Below are 20,373 nucleotides of genomic sequence, written 5' to 3'. Positions count from 1 at the left end.
TCTTCCCTCCATTTGTGTAAAGGTAGCCAAGGACTGCTAAGTTAACCTTTTAAGATTAAAACTGAGAGGAGAAATGAAGATTTATCTGGCTTTAAGAAAGCAAAAGAATTCATCCCAATTCCTTGAAGGTTTTGAAGGGAGTAAGTTTGCATCAAGTTTAGCTGAAAAGTCATTTTCCAGCTGGCAGATACTGCTTTTGTCATCTTTCCCAGCTGAAACAGCCCTGCTAGATTCAGGTGCAAATATACTTAGGCTAGAGGAAGAAAAAATAAAACTTGCTTATCAGTGAAGCCTGCTATATTCTGGGAATTCATACGCTAGTAATTCCTGCTGTATGAATTGTTCCCACTAGAGGGATTTTTCTGATTTCATTTTGTGGGCAAAGGATCATTCTGTCTCTATGTGATCCTTGTAAACAATGGTACTAAATTTTGAATAGGTTAAGAAGGAATGAATGGGATAAGAGCGTAACAAATCAGTCATTCAATTTATAAGCTTATTTTGCCTTACTGAACACCAAATAGCCAGAGAGAACTTGTGCTCAAGTGATAAATTAATCTTTGCACTTTTGCATAGAGTGCAAGCTGCTTAAGTGAAATTATTTCTCTGTTCTAAATAACATCCAAATAAGATAATATTACATGTTTGTGAAAATAAGTTAGTTCCTTTCCATAGGAGCTTTGGTTTAAGTCTCTTCATTAACAAAACTTGTGTTGAGTTTCTCTTATGGCAAAGCTGAATAAAGAATAGAATTAAAACAAAAAACTGGTGGAGTTTTTAATAAGCATCAGTATTTTGGCTTGCTACTTTACAAAAGGAAACTATTTACTCATTGCCTCTATATGCTCATTTTATTTTAAATTTTGTCAGTAACTTTGGTTTTTTATGCAAAAAAGTTATGTAATTCTTCAGATAATGAGAGGGGGATCCTTAGTGAAATTTCTTAGCATTTTCTTAATTTTCTATGCTTTAGCTATTGCATGAGTTAGCTAACATTTGGAAATCCTGTCGCGTTTTAGTGTACATGCATCCACACGCAACCTCAGTGCCTGTTAACACTACAGTAGAAATGAACTGCCACAGTTGTTACAACTTGCTGTTAGGTGACTTTTGCCTTTGGCTTTTCTGTGTCCTTGGTGTGTGTGGTTTTTGGTATTAAATTTCTAGAAAAAAATTTAAACTCCTTTTTTTTTTCAGGAGAGTCTTGCTGTTGTTTATACCACAAGCTGCCCTGGTCAGTACACCATATACGAGCCTGTCATTAGACTGAAGGGTCAGGTGAAAACTGTACCTTCTCAGAGACCTTTCAGTTTGAAAGAAGTTCAGAGCAATGTATTGGACTCTCATCACCTAAAAGCACTTCAGCCAGTTGAATATAAAACTCTGCAGAGTATACTACATGAAATTGGAGGAACTGGTGCATTTGTTTTCCTCTTTGCTAGGGTAAGGGGAGGGGTGTGTGTGTATCTGTTCTCCCATATAAAATTTTCCGTGTATCTTGGGTAGAAAATCATTGTTCTAGCTGCCTTGCTCTAGTCTGCATGTGATGCTTTTCTGTTAAAGAAAACTTGTTGAAAATATCTGTGGCATAAGACCGCATCATGCAGGTTGTCTTAAACTGGAAATGTAATTATAGTTCTATTGCATTATGGCTTTTATAATATTGCCAATATGTAAGATGGGGTGTTACATTCTGATTTAGAAATGAGGCTTTTAAATATCAAAAGAGATTGTTTTTAAGGGTGTTGTAGAACTGATTGTATTTTTGGTCTCTGTTTTGAGGCACCTAAATTCATTGCATATCTTTAACCACAGGATACTCAAAATGCAAGTATGAATAAATATGAAACTACATGGTATGCAAAGCTTTATTTTTATCTAATGACTAGTGAGAGCTTTTTGGTGATAACTGTTCAGCTGTGTTCAAAGGCTTATCCTAATAAAAATTGCAATTTGAAAAATAGGAAGGCTGTAACTTAGTTACTGCTTAACTATGGCCTTTACATGGAGAGGCTAATATTTGTGCTAGCAGTCTCTGAAGTACGACAGTTAATACAAAATACTAATGTAGGCCTAAGACTTGTCTGATTTGTGTGCCTCTGGCATTGTTCTGAAAGGTATGGCAAGAGCAGTAACAAATGCACATTAGATAATGATTATAAAGACACTGCCTGTTGTAATTTTACCACTGATAGTGAAATCTGAGGAGAAAATCCTAATCCATGTTACTGTATTATGTAAATTTATGCTAAGTATCTTCTATAGATCCTGCTGAAGACTGTTTGCATCAGTAAGGCAAGCAAATAGATCAGCTGTGAGACAATGCAGGTCTTACACATTTATACACCTGTATTATAAGTGCAGCAGAATTAACAGGTACATGTCAAGGGAACCTATTGGAACTGAAGTTCCATTAATGTGAGATTTCATTCTTGTACATTTTTGGTAAAAATAGTAGTTGCTCTTGGGATTCAAGAATCGTAGAAAGCAAAGAGGGGGAAAAGGGTTCATGGTCTTCATCTATCAAATTGCTTGTCTCTTTATGGATAAAATAAAACTTTAATGTTTGACATTTACAGCTAGACTTAGTCTAGAACTTCAGGAACTTTTTTATAGCTTTCCTTAAACACTTAAGAAAAATACTTTTTTCAGGGCAAACAGTTTATTCTTATTAGTGGCTCATGTATTTCATGACCTTGTGACTTTGTAATATGGCAAGTACCTTCTGCTTAAAATTTATTTAGAACAGATTTTTTTCTTAGAAAGGGGTTTCTGTAATGTGACTTCTATTTCCATAGCAGTAATTTAGCACAGTAGAAATTAGCACCTCAAGCATAATATCTGCATGTACACACATAGACAAAAGAGATTTAATCCAGAAGTAGTTATTTAGGAGTGCAACAAAGCTTTTTTTCTAGATGTTTCTCACTTAAACTGTCTTATTAAATTTGCCTTTTCCTCAGGTAGTAGAGATTAGCAGCTGTGAAGACACTCAAGCTTTAGCACTACAACTTATACTATCTTTAACAAAATACAATCAACAGAGAATACAGGAGATGGACAACTGTAATGGTTATTCTATGATTCATCGGGTGTTGATCAAACCAAAATGCATTGTTGGATTTCGCATGCTGAAGGTAAAGTCCTCTTTTAAACCGGGTATTTTGTTCAATATTAGGACAAAAAACTTCTCTGTGATTTTAATTGTATATTTGAAGCTGCTTTTACAAAGGCAGAACAGTGATTTGAAGCAAGTTTGGTGTTGACCAGGTAGATATGTCTTCCCTATCAAGAGTATGCTGTCTCTTTAAAGATGTTTTTTTATAAATTGAATAGAACAAATGTTTTTATAAATTGGATAGAACAAATGTTTTGTGTTTTGATACTCAAAAAAAAAAAAAATCCCCCCTTTTTAAGACTCTCCTTGAAGGATGCTGCAGTGATGAGATTCTCTATATAAATGAAAATGGGCAATTCCAGCTTGACCCAGATTCTACTGCAGTTATTCAAGATGTCCAATTGTTAGAAAAGCTGCTGCTTGACTGGAAGATATGGTCTAAAGCAAAGGTAAATACTTTAATTTTGGAAATACTTCAGGTCTAATATTCAATATTTAAAAACAGTATTATCAGCTCTGAAATTAATTTTAGAAAACTGTAGTAATTAACTAACAACTACTACTCCTCCAGTTACTAACATGTAACTGGAGAAATTAATGTTCCTTGTTTTTCTTTGAATAGCTGTTTTAATATCAATCTCCCATTATCAATGATGGAGGTAGCCTTAGTGTATTAAATCTGTAAATGTGATGCATGCATATGACTTCTAAGTTGAATTGATAAGTTTTTTTGTGGAGAAACTAAGGAAGACCTGTTTTCTTTTGGAGTTAAACTGTTGAAAATAACCATTCAGGCTTAATATAGCTAAGAATGTACAAAACTAATTTTAGACAAGTAATTTTTTTCATAGCTTAATTTTGTACAAACATGACTTTTCTGGTTAGTTTCTAACCTGTTCTGACCTGACCAGTTGCATTGATTTAGTCATCATCTTAGGTGTAAAACTAACTTGACTTTGTGTTTATCGTTTTTTGTTGGGTTTTTTTCCCTTGGTGTGTAGACTCACAAATATATTTTTGAAGCTACATTCCTGTTTTTTGTTTTTCAGCAAGGTGTTTGGGAAACCCTGTTAGCAGCTCTAGAAATCCTTATCAGAGCTAACCATCACCAACAGATGTTTAACATTAAACAGCTATTGAAAGCTCAAGTGGTACATCACTTCCTGTTAACTTGTCAGGTTCTGCAGGTACTTCCACTCTGAAATCCTACTTTGTGTTTGGCAAATACCCATTTTTATTTGGGGAGGGTGGTGTAGAAGGGACTAAATTCTGTAGCAAACTTTGAGTAGACTGCCCTCTGTGCTTCCAGACTACTTCCATCTTCAACAGATGTTGTTGCTGTAAACTGGTACAGTTCCTTACTGGGTGCTCTATTTACTGCTGGACAGAAGGGACAAGAGCTTGTAACCATCTGGTGTGATTTGGAAACCTAGGTACCAGGTTACTTGCACAGCCATACACCTGCAGGAGCTGAAATGAACTGTCCCTTTTATGTAGAAACACCTGAGATGTCTTGTGCTGGTTCTTGTCTTCATTACTGAAAACGAGATACTGTGCAGTGAAGCTGTCTGTGCCGTATCTCATCAGAGCTAATGGGGCAGCCCACCTGTAGTGCTCAGTCTGAGCACTCATCTCAAATTTTTGGTACAGTAGTAGCTTCTTCCCTGGCATGGAAATAGCTACGCCAGAAAGGACTTTAGGGAAATGCTTCAGTCCTTTGATAAACACTTCTTAAGAACATGATTTTGAAATGGTTTCCTGCTTATAGTACAAGTATCCATTTGTGAAAATACGTATTGTAATAATCCCTTTTCTCTGCACTCTTATTTTCTGTCTTGCATTCCTTTTTATTCTGAGTTTCTCTCTTCAGTACATGAAATGTATTTATTGGTTTTTTCTCTTTTAATGATTTTTAAATATATTTTTTTTTCATCATTTTAATATCTGTAAATTTTTTTTCCTTCATTTTTATGTGGTTTTCCTTACTTTTGGAACTTTTTAGTGGTATAGTTAACTTTTGAAATTGTATATTAGTGCAAATGCCTAGATATAGAATGTTTCGTAGTATTTCTTCTGTCTTTTTTGTATATTGGGGAAAAATTAATTTCTTGGTTAAAAAATCTACTCAAATTGATCAACAGTGACTTGGCAATTTTGTGATGGAACAAAGGTGAAACTACACAAAGTTTTTTCTTTGAAAAAACTTACTCAGATTAACTTCATTTAATCTTTTCCTACAGCAGTCTCAGTTAAGGTGCTTGGGTATCAAAAAAAGAGGTAAATTTAGAGAAGTTGGAAAGAAACAAGATAATCACCATGCTCACCTTACAGTGAAGTTTCCCACAAGTTTCTTGAAATTTTGTTCTAAAATCCATATACATAGATTTTTTCAGCTAGCCATTGTCAAACTATATGGAATGCTTGATCAAGCTGAAGTTACAAGTATAATTATCAGTGAATCTCAAATGTGTATGTTTATAAAAAGGGCTGCTGAAGTGGAAATACAGAAGACTCAGTGTGGTATTGTTCAGAAAGTTATTAATATGTTTGAGTTACTGCTTTTGGCAACTATTAGTTTCTCTACAAATATGTAATCCAATGATAATAAACTGTACTTTCAATGGTGATTCATGTCCTAAAGTTCCAGCATTTCTTGACAGAGCAGTATAGTATGCAGATGTTCATTTTTCTGAAAATCAACTTGCATAACATCTGCAGTATTTGGTGCATGATGGATTTAAATAACATTCAGGAGGTACAGTAGCTCCTCTCAAAATTAAAGAATACAGCTTTATTAGCTGAGCTTCTTTTCTTGTCTGTTCTACTACAGCATGACAATTGAAAAAAAAAAAAAAGACAATTTGTTAAATTAAAATTGCCAGTAGCTTACAGTTGTACTACTCTTTCTTTCTAGGAGCATAAAGAAGGACACCTTACATCCCTGCCTCGGGAGGTTTGCAGGTCATTTGTGAAAATAATTGAAGAAGTACTTGGTTCTCCCCCAGACCTGGAATTGCTGACACTGGTCTTTAATTTTCTCTTAGCAGTTCACCCTCCCACTAATACATATGTTTGTCACAACCCTGTCAACTTCTACTTTTCCCTACACATAGGTAAATATGCCACATTTAGCTAGAAATAAACAATAAAATAAAAATCTTGTCATAAACTAATATCTAAAAGAAAAAAAGATGTGCTGTATTTTAATGAATATCTATTAAAAAATATTGAACTGTTGGAACTTAATACTATAGACTAGTTTTAATTTTCTGAGACAGGTTACAGTTAGACTTTGTTTGCTTGGTTTACTTTGAGAGCTTTCTTCTGTCTAGATAATTTCTCTGGTGGTTATGCCTTTAACTTTCTTTAAAGTTTGATGCTGCTAAATAGAATGCTTAATCTTAGCTGCCTTTCTGGACACATTTGTCTGCAGGCAAATTTAGAAAAAACATCTAGCTTACCTATAAATGGAACTTCTTCAGAAATGTGTATTTGGTCCTTCCTGCACTTCTTTCTTGTTTCTTGTTACTGAATTCCTAGAAAAATAATCAGCCTGAGGAGCATTTTTAGCAACTGATTAGTTGCACTGCAGGATGTCATTGTCAGGCTCCATCAGTTCATTGCATACGAGCTACTGGCAGTGCTTGTGGGCTCTGAGGGGTGCAGACCTAGAGCAACAGCTGTTTTAATATATCTGTGCTGGATCATCATGTTGGCAAAATGATGTGAGCTTTAAAAAATATTTCTTGCACTTCTTAAAAATGTGAAACAATGTATAGTTCATGCTTGAATATTAGCATTGTACAACCTAAGCTATGATTTATGTAAACGTGGAAAGCATCATCCAAGTTTGAAATATTTTCTCCTTTTGCAAATACCTGTGTACCTCCAGTTTTAGTGATCAGTTTCAAAGGCAGCACAGTTGTGTTTATTTGTATCTGTCTTCTAATACTAACTGTTATAAAATTCTGAGTGAGGGAAGAATGCATGTTTTGATACTTGAAGCCTTTTTAGGCTGTTTGAGAACAGTCACCTGTTTTTGACATGACAAAGTCAGTTGTCAGTGCTGTCAGTATGTCTGCAAGGACTGTCTTTAAATATAATTGCTTTAGTACATCATTATATTTTCAGTGTTCTAAAGTAAATTTTGAAGTTATATCACTAAACCAAAAAGTGCTTTTTCTCAGTCTTTTGGATTTGAGCACTTCTCATTAGCCTCCAGTGATCAACCCAAAATGTAGCCTGGCTACTATGAGTCTAATTTATCAGCAATGCAAACATAAAAAGTTTTTATGTAACTTCCCCCCTTATCTTTTCTTTCTAGATGGCAAAATTTTCCAGGAGAAAGTTGAATCACTTAGGTACCTGAGAAATTCCAGCAGTGGTGGGAAGTCAGTAGACAATTCTGCATTTGTGATTACATCTCCAACTGGATTTACAGCTTTACCACTGGAAGGTAAAATAATACTGGAAAAACAAGGATGTTAAAACACACTCTTTTGGCAAATGACTAGAATGCCTTAAAGTGTTACTTTCCCACAGATATTTCTTACAAATCTCCCCCTGTCCCTTGGAGCTTGATGCCTGAGCAGCAGAGTAAGAAGGATGGAACAGAACATGCTACCTAAAGTGCTCCTCATTCTTAAGCTGAAACAAATTGCCACATTGATGGCTCAGGCAGTGAAGTGGACCAGATAAGCAGAATCATTTCATTTGTTAAACAGACCTGCTAGAGATGTATGAGAGCACCCTGACCTGGCAGCAGCTGAAGTAGCGAGCCATAGGCAGCTATCTTATCTGGGTAGAAAGCATTAAGCTGATACTTTTTGTGCATAATCCTTCACATCCATCCATGTATTTCAGTTCATATGTGACTGGCTATATTCTGTGTATCACAATGTAACACCTTTACAATTGATATCTTGTTGCTACTTTGTTTAGGAAAAGGAACTTGAGTCTTGAAGCGCTACTTCAGTTGAAACAGTGTTTATTCAAGTTTTTTTAGTCTTTTTAGTAAAGCGGCGGTATAAAGAACATATCACAGTATTAAATTGTGTGTGGAATCAGTCCTTTTCCCATATGGAAAATGTATGAAATCTCACTCTTCTAAATGAGTGCTTTTTTTTATATCAGTATTTCCAGATTGTTGTTGTTGAATAGAGATTATTCGTATGAGCCAGAGGAATACTCAAAATAATGTTTTTTGTGAAAATAGATGTTTGAGTGTTTGTGCTTCCTAATTTTAATTTCAAAATTATATAAATTATACATTTATTTATATAAAATATTATATTTAATCAGGAACTGTAATAGTGATAGGACAAGGAGTAATGGGCACAAATTAAGAGGGGAAGTTTAAATTAGATATTAGGAAGAAATTTTTCAGTTTGAGGGTGGCAAGACACTGGAACAAGTTGCCCAGGGAGGTTGTGAATGCCCCAACCCTGACAGTGTTCAAGGCCAGGTTGGATGAAGCACTGAGCAGCCTGGTCTAGTGGGGAGGTGTCCCTGTCCATGGCAGGAGGTGCTGGGACTAGAAGACTTTTGAGCTCCATTCCATCCACTTAACATTGCATGATTCTATAAAATATCTGAACTTGTATGTGCGTTAAATAGCCTGCTACCTGCACTTGGGTTTGCAGTTTGTTGTACTACCTGCTAATGTGTGTGAAAGCTTGACTGTAAGACTGTTGCAGCTGTGTAGATCTCCCCTGTTGTGTGAAGGCCAGCTTGGTCAGGCTGTGTTGGCACGAGTATGTGTGTATGTATATTCATGCATTTCTTTCATATATATCTCGCTCATAAAAAAATACATTCCTGATGCATCGTCACTGCATTAGTACTAACTGGTTCATGGTCTCCAAAATACTTGTGAATGAAAAAACTCCTTTTCCTAGACTAACAGGAAACTTCTTCTACCTGTCTTGTATACAGACTACTTCCCCTCTTAAAACTATATTTTGTTAAAGACTTGTAACATGCTCTGAAAGTTTGACTGTTTCAGGTCAAAAGATGCAGTTAAAAGCAAGCGCTGTTAAATAAAACATGCACTTATTTGTTCTAATTTGAAGTATGTGTAAAACCTTAGTGTAAAAGGGTTGGTGAGTAGTATTTTGATGTCCACTGAAATACTGCAGATTGGACCTGTTACACAAAGCTCCAAATAGAACAACCTGCTCTATTTGACCCTGCTTTGAGCAAGGAGTCTGGTGTAGACACCTCCAGCTCTGCCCTCTACCCTCAGTGATTCTACAGAAGTTCCTGCTGAGGGTTAGGTGGAAGGATCATAACTTAAATCTAGAAACTCCAGTATATTGGCAAAAATTACATTGCATTTTGTTTCTTTCACATTTGTGACTTGCTAAACATATGGCTACATAGTAGTTTACTATCTCTACTTTGATTAACCAAATCTGAGCTGTGTTAGGCATTGAATCAGTTTTGCACATAAAATTGACTTGGGTCACTGCAATTTAAATGGATGGAGAGCATAACATTGAGAGAAAAGCTGGGTTTTAGTGTGAAAGAAATGCTGATCGTATCCTTATTTCTCTAGGGAGCACTTCCAAGGCTAGTGTACAGCAGAAGATAAGCTCTCAGGCACATAGAAGGCTTTCTAAAAGCTTACCAGCATCACCTACTTCCTCACCCCAAGTTCATCGAAAAAGACTTACTGAAAGAATGGCAAGCAGTGTTGATGACCTGCAGATCACTGGTGAACGTGACTACATTGATCTTCAGGGTAGAATTGGTTTTGTAGAAAGTTCTGAAACTATGAGGAGAGTACAGGAAGAACTCTTCCTTAGCAGCTGTGAGTCTGCAAAAACAGTTTGTGACTCAGAGCTAACATCTGCTGAAACATTTGAGGATATTGCAAAAGAAGTAGAGTTATCTGAAAATGCATTAGAGAGTAAAGAAGCTGATGCAGACCTGAAAGGTAATGAAGCTGCTGGTGGTGGTGCAGCTGAGGCATTGCTACGGCGTCCAGACAATCTGAAAGGACTGCCTTCATTTCAGAAGGGTCAGAGTAATTTTGCAGGATTGGGCTTAGCATTCTCTGTTCTTGGAACATCATCAGCCATTGCTCGCTGGCCAAGCTTTGCTGACCAGAAGAATGTACTTCCTGAAGACTGGGACAGTCTTGCTTTTTCTTCAGCCAATGAGAATACCCCAAAACCATCTGAAAGCCCTGATGACAGGTAAGTGCATAAAATAATAAATTAACATGAGCTTTAATTTTACAGTTCTTGGTCTTGATTACTATTCTCTAAAATTTCGAAGCCTGAAAAGTAAGGGAATGTTTCCAATGGCTGTCATACACAAATTTTTAAGCTTTTAGTGTATGTTGTTTCAGTTTTTGCTGTATTTACATAAAAAAATTTTAAAATCAGGATTTTTGCTATGTACAGTAGAAGTGGGAACTGCTCACAAAAAAAGTAGTTCTGGTCAGAACTACTTTTTACTGTCTGCCATCTAAAAATAAGTGTTAATGAAGATTGGTAGTAGGAGTATTGGAGAAATGATGTCTTCCAAATTTCTAACCCTTACCTTCTTCCTGTCCCTCAAGAATTACAACTTTGCATTTTTTAATTTTCCCTGCTGTAGATCATAAATAGTGGTAAAACATATTCCTCTGTTTTCAGATGTGCAGAAGACTATCTTGTGCTTATCTGTTGTGGATTATATGATCTCTTGCGTGGAGTTCTCCTAATCCTACCTGATATCATGCTAGATGATGTGATGGACAAACTTATCCAACCTGATTATCTTATAGTTCTGGTGAACCACCCATCTCCTCTCATACAACAAGGAGTCATTAAAGTAGGCCTATATCAAATGTTTTCTGATAAAAAGATGTGAACTGGCATGGTTAACATGTTGGACATGTGATGGGTTTTTAATATTTTTGTTAAGCTTTCTTCAATTTTCTGCATCTATTTCTGAATTTTAAGATAAGTTTCCACCCCATGGATTTAAAAAAAAAACCCAACCAAACAAAGCAACATAAACACAGACTCTTTGAATAGATAAACAAAGTCTATAACATAAGCCAAAGGCCTTAAGAGTTTATGATGGCATTACCAATGTAAATGGAAGCAACAATGTAGAAAGTCAGTGGCACAAAACACAATGCAGTAGGTAAAAAAGTGCTTGCACTTTAGTTTGGCTTTTATCAGAGTTGACTTTGAGCTATTCTGAGGAGTCATCCACACATTTGTGAACTGAAGATGGAGTTGAGGCTTTACAACATTTTCAGAGATTTTTGTAGTATTAAGGACAGTGTTCCTTAATGTAGATGAAAAACTTTGAGTAGATTTCTATTTTAATTTGAAAAAGAGTAAGACTGTATGGCTTTATTGAGGACAAAAGTCATGCATGCATTTGCGTGCACACCAAAGTGCAAGATGGAACAAATGCAGGAAGTTTGAGTGTTTTTTGCTAACTGTTGTGTGATTGCATCTGCCCCAAACTTTATGAAAAACATAAGAATCTTCAGATCAAAAATATATTATCAGATGTTGATTGTAACAAGGACAGTGTAGATTGCAGCTGCAATAGTATAATTGATGTTTTCAATCTTGAATTTTAAAAAATGTTATTTCAATCACAGACAACAATTAACTTTTAGGGCAATTATATTAAATGTTTAACTCTTACACCATAATTATGCATTTATTTTTAGTTGTTGGATGCATATTTCAACAGAGCAAGGAGGGAGCAGAAGGAGAAGTTCTTAAAGAATCGAGGCTTCTCTTTGCTAGCCAACCAGCTGTATCTTCATCAAGGGACTCAGGAAGTTGTAGAATGCTTTTTGGAAATGCTTTTTGGCCGCTCTGTTGGCTTGGATGAAGAGTAAGTAATGCTGTGTTTTTATGTCCCGTTACAATGTTACAAGCAGTGCACTTTGCTGGTCAACAGCCATAAAAAAAGTTCCTTCAAAACTATTTTGGTATGTTTTGCTTGCTTAACACTGAAATGTATTAAAATCTTTAGGGCTATTGTGTGGCCCTTAAACTGTTTGCAGGCAGCTTCATCTGATGGAGGCTGTGAGCTGGGATCTTGTAAACACTCAGACTTTGAGTGCCTCAGAGGCCTTTGCACTCAAATGTTCTGTAATCAGTTTAACTCTGTCTCTGATCCTACATGATACTGATTTGTATCCTTAAGTAGTAGTCACTAGACTTCTGCTCTTGGATTTTGGAAGGTGATTAAGGAAAAATCTTGAAGCCACGGCTGCTTCCTGGTCTTGGCTCTAAATTTAAATGACTGTCCCTTTTAGGGAAAATCCCAGAGATACCCCATTTTCATGAACCAAAGAGCCACCTCATATTGACAGTAAAGGAGATTATCTTTAAGCAGACAGCTATATAAGTAAATGATATTTTTTAGAATTAGTCTGACTAAATGCTTGTGCAGAAATCACATGTGTAAATATAATCAGTGCAAAAATCTTCCAAAAAGTTCCTTCTCAATCGCTGCCTCTGCAGGATTTGTAGCCATATTACTTCTGCCTCTTGACCTGATCTTCACCACTCAAAAACTATTCCTGTTTAACTGCAATGTTTAGTCATGGCTGCTTAATTTACCCCAAAACTGTTACTTCTTCAGGATTTATTATGAGGCTGGAAAGGTAATTCTAATGTCCCAAATTTTTAGGATTGTGTATAATAGTCATACGATAACTATTATAACTAGGCTGATAACCTTACAATAGTAACGCAGTTTCTTAGTGCACCAGTAAAATAAGGTCTGAAGCACTGCTTTGCATTCTGCAATCACAATAAGCCAGGTGCTAAACTTAAACTTCAGCAGCAACAGATATAGGATATCAAACCTGACAGTCAGTATATTGTTATATTGATGACAAGCTGTATTTGTTTTCTTGATAGTGTCTGTGTTGGTTGTAATAGTGACTATTGGAAAGGTGATGCATCCTTTTTCTACACTGATTAAAAACCCCTCTATTTTCATGAAATCTATATTGTAGACAGTTGGTAGTTAGCTGGAGCATCAGATTTAATTTTTAGGCACTTAATTTCTTTGAGGCTCTATGAAAAGTTTATTTTTCTCTTACTGGATTTTTTAGTAGATAGGTATTGATACTACAGCAAAATGTAGAAAATTACCATGGATATCTTTGCCAAAATACCAGTACCTGATATATAACTGGTATTCCAGTTGCATGTACTATTTTTTTAATCAGGCTGTTCTTTAGGATGCCACTTACTCATATTTCTGGTAACAGATTTGATCTGGAAGATGTCAAGAATGTTGGACTCTTTCGAAAATGGTGTGTCATTCCTGTTCTGGGTCTAATAGAGAATTCTCTCTATGATAACGTTCTGCTGCATAACTGCTTCTGTCTCCTCCTGCAAATCATAAATTCCTGCTCAAAAGTTGCTGACCTACTGCTTGATAATGGTTTGCTCTATGTGTTGTGTAATACACTGGCTGCTCTCAACGGACTGGAAACGAAGTGAGTATTGTTTCTGTTGCTATCTATTCTAGGCACAGCCTTAAGGCTCACAAGAAAGTACTGTATTGTATTTTTTCTACTTTCTGAAATTATCAGAGAGCATGTACAAAATAATACTGGGTTTGAGCTTTTCAGCTTTATTTATATCTGTAATTTAAAGTTAATGTTTAGATAGTCAGTTCAAATAATGGAATATAAAATGTTCTTTCCATATCTTAAACATTCAAGGAAAATGACATTTTAAAATGTGATTTTTCTCACACTGTCTGCACTTTCAATGCTTTTCTTGATAAAACTGATCAGTAAGATAAAGGCCCAGAAAATTATAGCATTCTACTGTACCTATGGTCAATATCAAAACTGAAAAGTCTCTCCTGTACTGTCTGTGATTTAATATTTGAGATTTTGAGTAACTTCAATGACTTTATTAGCTATAAAGATTCTGTACTTTAAAAAAGGTTATAGAGGGAACAAAAGAGAGACAGGGTTTTCTTATTTTATTCCATTAGTTGGTATCCTGAAGAAATGGAAAGGTTTCCTTTTTACCTCAATATAGTTTTTGTTCAGCATGGTTACAAAATGAGATTATCCTGATATTTTTTTGAGAAATACAGGATTTCAGACTTGTTCTTTAACTTAAAAGTCTGATAGTAATACATCATTGCTTTTCCAATAAAACTGTGCTGCTCTCAACATTAGAATGCTTCAAAAATTTGCAGGCCTCCAATCTGCCAGAGTTAACACTGAAGAAATGTCTTGAAATATAACTTTCTAGTCTTCAGCAGTAACATTTTTATATGAAGTACAATGTAATACTAGGTACAGCGGGCAGAAGTAACAAGGGGAATAATAATGGGTCTTGTTAAGAGTTACAGTCTACTAGAATTGTCATGTTTCTGGTAACTACAACTTTGTTTGCAGCATTCCCTTGAATGACTACAAGTTACTTGCATGCGATATACAACAGCTGCTGGTAGCAGTTGCAATTCATGCCTGCAGCTCCTCAGGTTCTCAATATTTTCGTGTTATTGAAGACCTCCTTGTGCTGCTGGGTCATCTTCAAAATAGTAAAAATGCAAGGATGCAAAGTAAGTTCTCTGCTAATTTTTGGGGTCATGGGACTGGAAAAGTAAATCCCTTCCCCATTGTTTTTTGTTTAATATTCCTGCTGAGGGAGAAGGGAGAGTTTCCTGGTGATGCATCTTTCTCTTCTAAGTCATACTCAAATTAGTAGTTTTCCTTAGGAGCCTGCCTTGTGGTCAAGAATTGTGTACTGCTAATCTGAAAAAAACAGTGACTGTAAAAGTTCTTTAAGGTTATTTAAATGGAAACATTCTGTGCCGTTTCATGTAGCTTGTTTTGGAGTAATCAAATTCAATGGCTTTTGTATGAGAACTCATTTCTGTAGTGTTTGTATCTGTGGAATAGTGAGCTGACTGTGTGACTCCTGTAGAATCTAGAGTTTTATAGCTCTTGACACATTTTGTGTTTTGACTTGTTACAAACATCTGGTAAAAATTCTTGAGGAGTTGTAAAGTAGGTCATGTATACTTTTTATGCCTCTCTCTCTAGATATGGCAATTGTTCTGCAGTTAAGGGTTCTTCAAGCAGCCATTGAATTAATAAAAACCACAGCAAGCCAAGATGCTCAGGAGCAGGCCAGTTCAGCCCCATCACCCTCAGCACCACATCACACAATGTTTCAAAAGCGCAAAGGCATCGCGGGTGAGTAGCAGAAGCGTAGCATTCTTGTACTTTCTCCTGTATGTATTACTTGATGGTTCCACAAGATTACCTTCTTTTGGGATTCTCTTAAATTCGCAAGTTGCTTAGTAAAGATGCTTTTAAAGTGATTCATAATGCTTGTAATAGCCAACCTCACAGTAAGATAATGCCAAAATCACGTTAGTGCTTGTAACTAACACTGCTATGATGTGAGGATTGCTTCGTTGCAACAGCTTTTCATTAGAGATCATCCTGAAATAAATACCTGCCACTCCAAATTTATACTTGGAAGTGCCACTGTGGTTTTTAAAACCTGTGTTCAGTTCTAGCTTCAGCAGTAATACTTTCCCAGTATTCAATAGCTTGTCAGTCCTGTAGAGGTTTTGGAGTTCTCTGGCTGTAAGTTGATTTTGTATGTTTCTTATAAATGAAGCTGCATTAAGGACTTCACAAAAGATACAATTTAACAACCTGTCAAAGGCTTGTTATTCCCTGTTTACTATGGGAATGTTTCTCTTGAGATGGTCATCTTTTGAGAACCCCCTCCATCAACCTAGTGAAATGTTATATACATATATATTAAGTATAGTGAAATGTTTTTATATTAGTGAACTTGGTAAGGCACTAAAGGTAAATAGAAATAGTTATTTCCAAAAGAAGGAAATACAGTCAAGGCCTGCCAGTTCATTTCAAGAAAATTCTGAGGAATATTCTTGTAAGTTAGATACTGTGCTTCTATTAGTGGCAATAGGTATGGTACAAAATGTGTTTGATGATATGTCTGGCCCATCATTTGTGCTGATGAACCCACTCTGCAATATGTGATATTTTGTTGCATCGCTAGTTTTTAATCCTTTATCCAATTTATACAATAAAAAGAGGAATAAAAGTAGTGTGTTCCATATTTTTGTGCAAAAACATTTGAAGTTATATGATAAATCTGATCTTGAGACTAACTCATTTTGTGGTATTACTTATTATTTGAAATTTATATATTTATTATCAAAAAGCTTTAAAAATTAAAAATAAGAAAGACAAAACCACCCAGTGACACTTCTGTTCCCTTTGATCTTGATGTATTTCGAATGTTAGTTTCCTTAAATGATGTGGTCTCTTTGGATGTAAGCAGTTGCTGAGTGATTGAGTTTTTCTACATTTTAGTAGAATTCTATTCATGCTTCTCTCCTTAAAGGTTCCAGGAAGTTTTCACTTGCTCAGTCTGATGCTCTGCTGGTGAAAATGCGCTCACTAGCAAGTGAGGAATTCAACATGATGATGCAGCGGAGAATGAGCCAAGAAAATCCTATCCAAGCCACTGAGTCTGAGTTTGCACAAAGGTTACAGAGGCTGACTGTTCTGGCTGTTAACAGGCTCATTTATTTAGGTAGGATTTCTTTTTGTTTGTTTCTGTTTTGATGACAAATGAATTCTTGCTTTTGCAGTGTTGAAGTGTTAGGAAAGTCGTACTATTGACACAAGTTTAATGGATTTAGCCATAAAACATCATTCTCTGTGATTTGTTTCTCAGTATTATGTAACTGGCAATCTGGGTAATGTTTTTTATCTGAATGAACTGAACAGTTGTTTTATTTCTACATTAGTCCATTCGTGTGTTAGCTGCCTGAATTATTACCTGAAGATTTAATTGCCAAAGGGAGCATCTGCTCTCTTAAAATGCAATTTTTTAATGAAATGACTACATTAGTTATCAAGGCTTGATGACTTTGAGAGCTAGTTCAAATTCTGCAAAAGCAAGAGAGAATAAATATGGTAAATATATCAGCAAAGACAGTGTTTGATATAATTAATATACAAATATAATCTTGTACTTTCTCCTGTATTGTACAATCTTTTAAATATAAAGGATTGTAGGATTATCACGCTTGAGACAGTACTGATCAATATGTACCTCTTAAAATTTAAGCCTCTACCGAAGAGTGCCTTGATGTACTGGGTATAACAGAAAATACAAGTCAAAGCAGACTTTCAACATCCCAACTGGAAGTTCCTGAAGAAGAAAGCCAGCAAGAACTGACTAGCAGAATAAATCCTTTTCTTAAAGAAATGGTCAAAATGTTGGTGGAAGGAATCAAAGTATCCATTGTAAGTAATTAGATGCTCTCCACACTGAAGCGTTCCTTTATTAGGAACTTTCATGCATAGTGTATTCAGTCCATAAATGCTTTTCTTACTGCATCTCCCCATTCAAGTGTGGCTTTAAAAACCCTGTTCAGCTTCCCAGTTACTCTGCAGTTGTAAAATAATAAATTGATCTGTTCTGATTTTTTATCTTTACATTTAGCAAAATTCTGCTTGAACAAGAACACAAAACTTAAATAGACTTTCTTGCACTAAGCAAATTTGCTTGGTGTTTTAAACTTCAGCATTTAGGTTTGCTGAAGCCTATAAAACCAGATCTTCTGTGCCTCCACAGGTGGTGATTTTCTGAGCAATTTGTGTTTATAGTATTTTTTGGAGTTGGGAAGGACAGATTTCTCTTTTTTTCAATTCCTTCCAAAGGGCTGAAAGTCTTCTCTTCTAACGTACAGGTGTTAGCTTGTCAGCCTTTCCAAGGTGATCAGTTTTTGCTTGGATAATATGAAGAGTGTTATTACTCTTTCTTAGGTCATCTTGGTAAAAGTGGTTCTACATAATTTTCTTTCTATCTCAGAAAAATTACGTTTGATAGATGGATTATCTTTCCATTGTGCCATACTTGTAGCACTTTGCAAAGATGGCAAGTTTCTTTTTGTGAACACACACATCTCCTTCCAAGGCATGGTTTCTAATCTTTTGAGGTAATCTGTTCAGAAACTGGTGATTAATGTAAAAGGGCTGTTGATTAAAATGAGCAATCAAAAAAACCCTCTGTTTTTTAAATCCTCTACATCACAATTTTCACTTTCTGGATTGTTTTAGTTGAATGCCTTTTAACCCATAATAATAATCACTGTACTAAATTAAAACACTTATTTTGGTAGATGAAACTTTGTCTTGTATTTTGATCATATTAACTGTGTTTATTTTGTAATGTGAAAAACTTGGTAGAAGTAAGCCCTAACTGTGTAATATTAAAAAGTTGTCTCCATTACTAAGGGCACCAGCAGAATGAGCACTCCAAAACAGCAGTGGAACAGGATCCTCTTGTTATGTAAGGACACATTCCGTACGCAACTTGGGAGGCTTCTTGTGCATAGCTTGTCTCCTGTAAGGCCGCTGCAGGAGAGGAAGCAGGCTTTGGAGATGCTACATGAAGTAAACCACCAAGAGATTTTGCGTGACTGTCTTAGCCCAACTTTGCAAGTAAGCTCAGGAGTGTTTGAGAGAAGTTTTTAAAACCTCTATTCAATTGTTTTAGATGTTACAGTTATTTAGAACTGTATGTGCCTAGTTGTTCACTGCTATTTTAGCAATGTTTAGTGACTGACAATTGGCATACAAAAGGCCTGCATGTACCTCTGCAATTGCTGTGCTGTCTTGAGGACAGATAGAATTAAGTCTGGGTATGTTGATGCTGTTCTGCATCGAACACCTTCCCTGTGCAGTGTAGAGACAAAAGGTGGTATGAGTTTTAACATGAAGGATTTTACTGAGGAAGCTAGGAATTAAGGTACCCTAAAATAGCAAATTAAGGAAGAAATTATCCTTGCTTTGGAATTCTTAACTGCAGACTTCCTGAAGCTTGTAAGAATTGATTTCAACCAGATTTTAAGAAGCAGTCAATCCTCAACCAAAGCAGTACTCTCTCTTTCCTTACTTAGCCTTTATCAGTTCTTAAAGTGGGATTGTGTATTCCATTTTCTTAAGTCAAATAGCTGAATAGGTTCTCCCTGCTTTTCTGAGTTTGTCAGAAGAAAGCTTTTTTTAATTGTACTCTGTTAGTTCAAGCTTGAGAGCAAGCATTTCTTAGAGCCACAGGGAGAAAGCAGGTAGGAATGTTGCAGTTTGAGACCTTCAGGAACTGCAAGAATGAAATAAGACATGCCACAATTTGAGTCACTGTATACTAAGAAGAGAAAGTATTTATTGGATTCATTTATAGCACTCATATTTCTGATCACGTATACATTATTCAAATAAATAACAGTTTTACCAGGAAAAAAACCCCTCTTTTACTAGCAATGGCTTCTGTGTGGGAGTGTCATGTTGAGTGCATTTAATTTATGGCTTGTGTCTGCTTAACTTCATTATCTGTCAGCTCTAATTTGATTAATCAAATGAGGTGTAGCGTTCTTGGCAGGAAAAATTAGAAGTCTCTGGCACATATTTCCTGAAGTATAAACAAGGCTGCAGGAGCTGAGTACTCAGGGAGAAGAAACAGTTCTCTTGCAAGCCACTTGAAAAGTCACAAGATGCTGGGGCAAATCTTATTATGTGAGGATAAAATTCAGCATGTTTTTCTAGTTTTATAAAAGTTTAACCATTAAAGCTGACATTTTTTAAAATTAGAGAATAATTAGTAGAAGAAATCTGTGCAGTCTGCCTAGAAAAGGGAATAAAAGCGGAGGGGAAAAAACTGCTCAGTGTTGTCAAAATGAGAGTGACCATACATCTGTATTCCCCTCTTTCCTTCTTTTCATCTTCTAGCATGGGCCTAAATTAGTGCTCTATTTGTATGAGTTAATGCACAGTCACAGCGATGGGATGACCAAAGAGCAGCAAAGATCGGCAGGAGACTTAATGAATACATTGAAAAGTTGTGGCTATAAATGCATTCCCCTGAGCCCACGACCAAAACCAGATTTAATAAAAGCATTGAAAGAGGTTTGTGAATAAAAACTTTGCTTTAAAAACTGGGTGTATTTGAGACAGTTGTCTTATATGGGATCAGAGTTTAACTGCAGCTTGTAGTATTCTTTGGTGCATGGCTTATGCTTTTGGGAATTCTCTTTGGGTTCTAAATATTTGTGTCACATACACTCAGCACTTCACAGCAAGCTCAGAAGCTTCTTGGTTAAATGTATTATTTAATCCAGATGAAGATGGGAGTTCATAATAAGCTACTAGTATCTCTTATTGTCAAGAAAATTTTTGATTTCTTGCAAAGAGAAAA

At 35.8% G+C, this 20,373-nt stretch overlaps 1 protein-coding gene across 5 annotated transcripts in view; it reads left to right on the top strand.

The window, feature by feature from the left end:
- Positions 1–20,373, top strand: part of LYST (lysosomal trafficking regulator) — a 79,060-nt gene that overhangs the window by 36,890 nt on the left and 21,797 nt on the right. For all 5 annotated transcript variants that reach the window (XM_039568281.1, XM_039568280.1, XM_039568283.1 and 2 more), the window contains 16 exons: positions 1,198–1,443; positions 2,964–3,137; positions 3,418–3,567; positions 4,168–4,305; positions 6,033–6,231; positions 7,443–7,574; positions 9,675–10,317; positions 10,762–10,939; positions 11,802–11,971; positions 13,365–13,595; positions 14,517–14,683; positions 15,168–15,320; positions 16,513–16,704; positions 17,245–17,423; positions 18,417–18,623; positions 19,908–20,084. In XM_039568281.1, coding sequence (XP_039424215.1) covers positions 1,198–1,443; positions 2,964–3,137; positions 3,418–3,567; positions 4,168–4,305; positions 6,033–6,231; positions 7,443–7,574; positions 9,675–10,317; positions 10,762–10,939; positions 11,802–11,971; positions 13,365–13,595; positions 14,517–14,683; positions 15,168–15,320; positions 16,513–16,704; positions 17,245–17,423; positions 18,417–18,623; positions 19,908–20,084 — 3,336 coding nt within the window. The remainder of the gene's footprint in view (positions 1–1,197; positions 1,444–2,963; positions 3,138–3,417; positions 3,568–4,167; positions 4,306–6,032; positions 6,232–7,442; positions 7,575–9,674; positions 10,318–10,761; positions 10,940–11,801; positions 11,972–13,364; positions 13,596–14,516; positions 14,684–15,167; positions 15,321–16,512; positions 16,705–17,244; positions 17,424–18,416; positions 18,624–19,907; positions 20,085–20,373) is intronic.

Source organism: Corvus cornix, chromosome 3 (assembly GCF_000738735.6).
Source record: "Corvus cornix cornix isolate S_Up_H32 chromosome 3, ASM73873v5, whole genome shotgun sequence".
Taxonomy (NCBI): Eukaryota; Metazoa; Chordata; class Aves; order Passeriformes; family Corvidae; genus Corvus; species Corvus cornix.
Note: the sequence above shows the minus strand (reverse complement) of the source record. Positions and strands in the feature narration are given on the sequence as shown.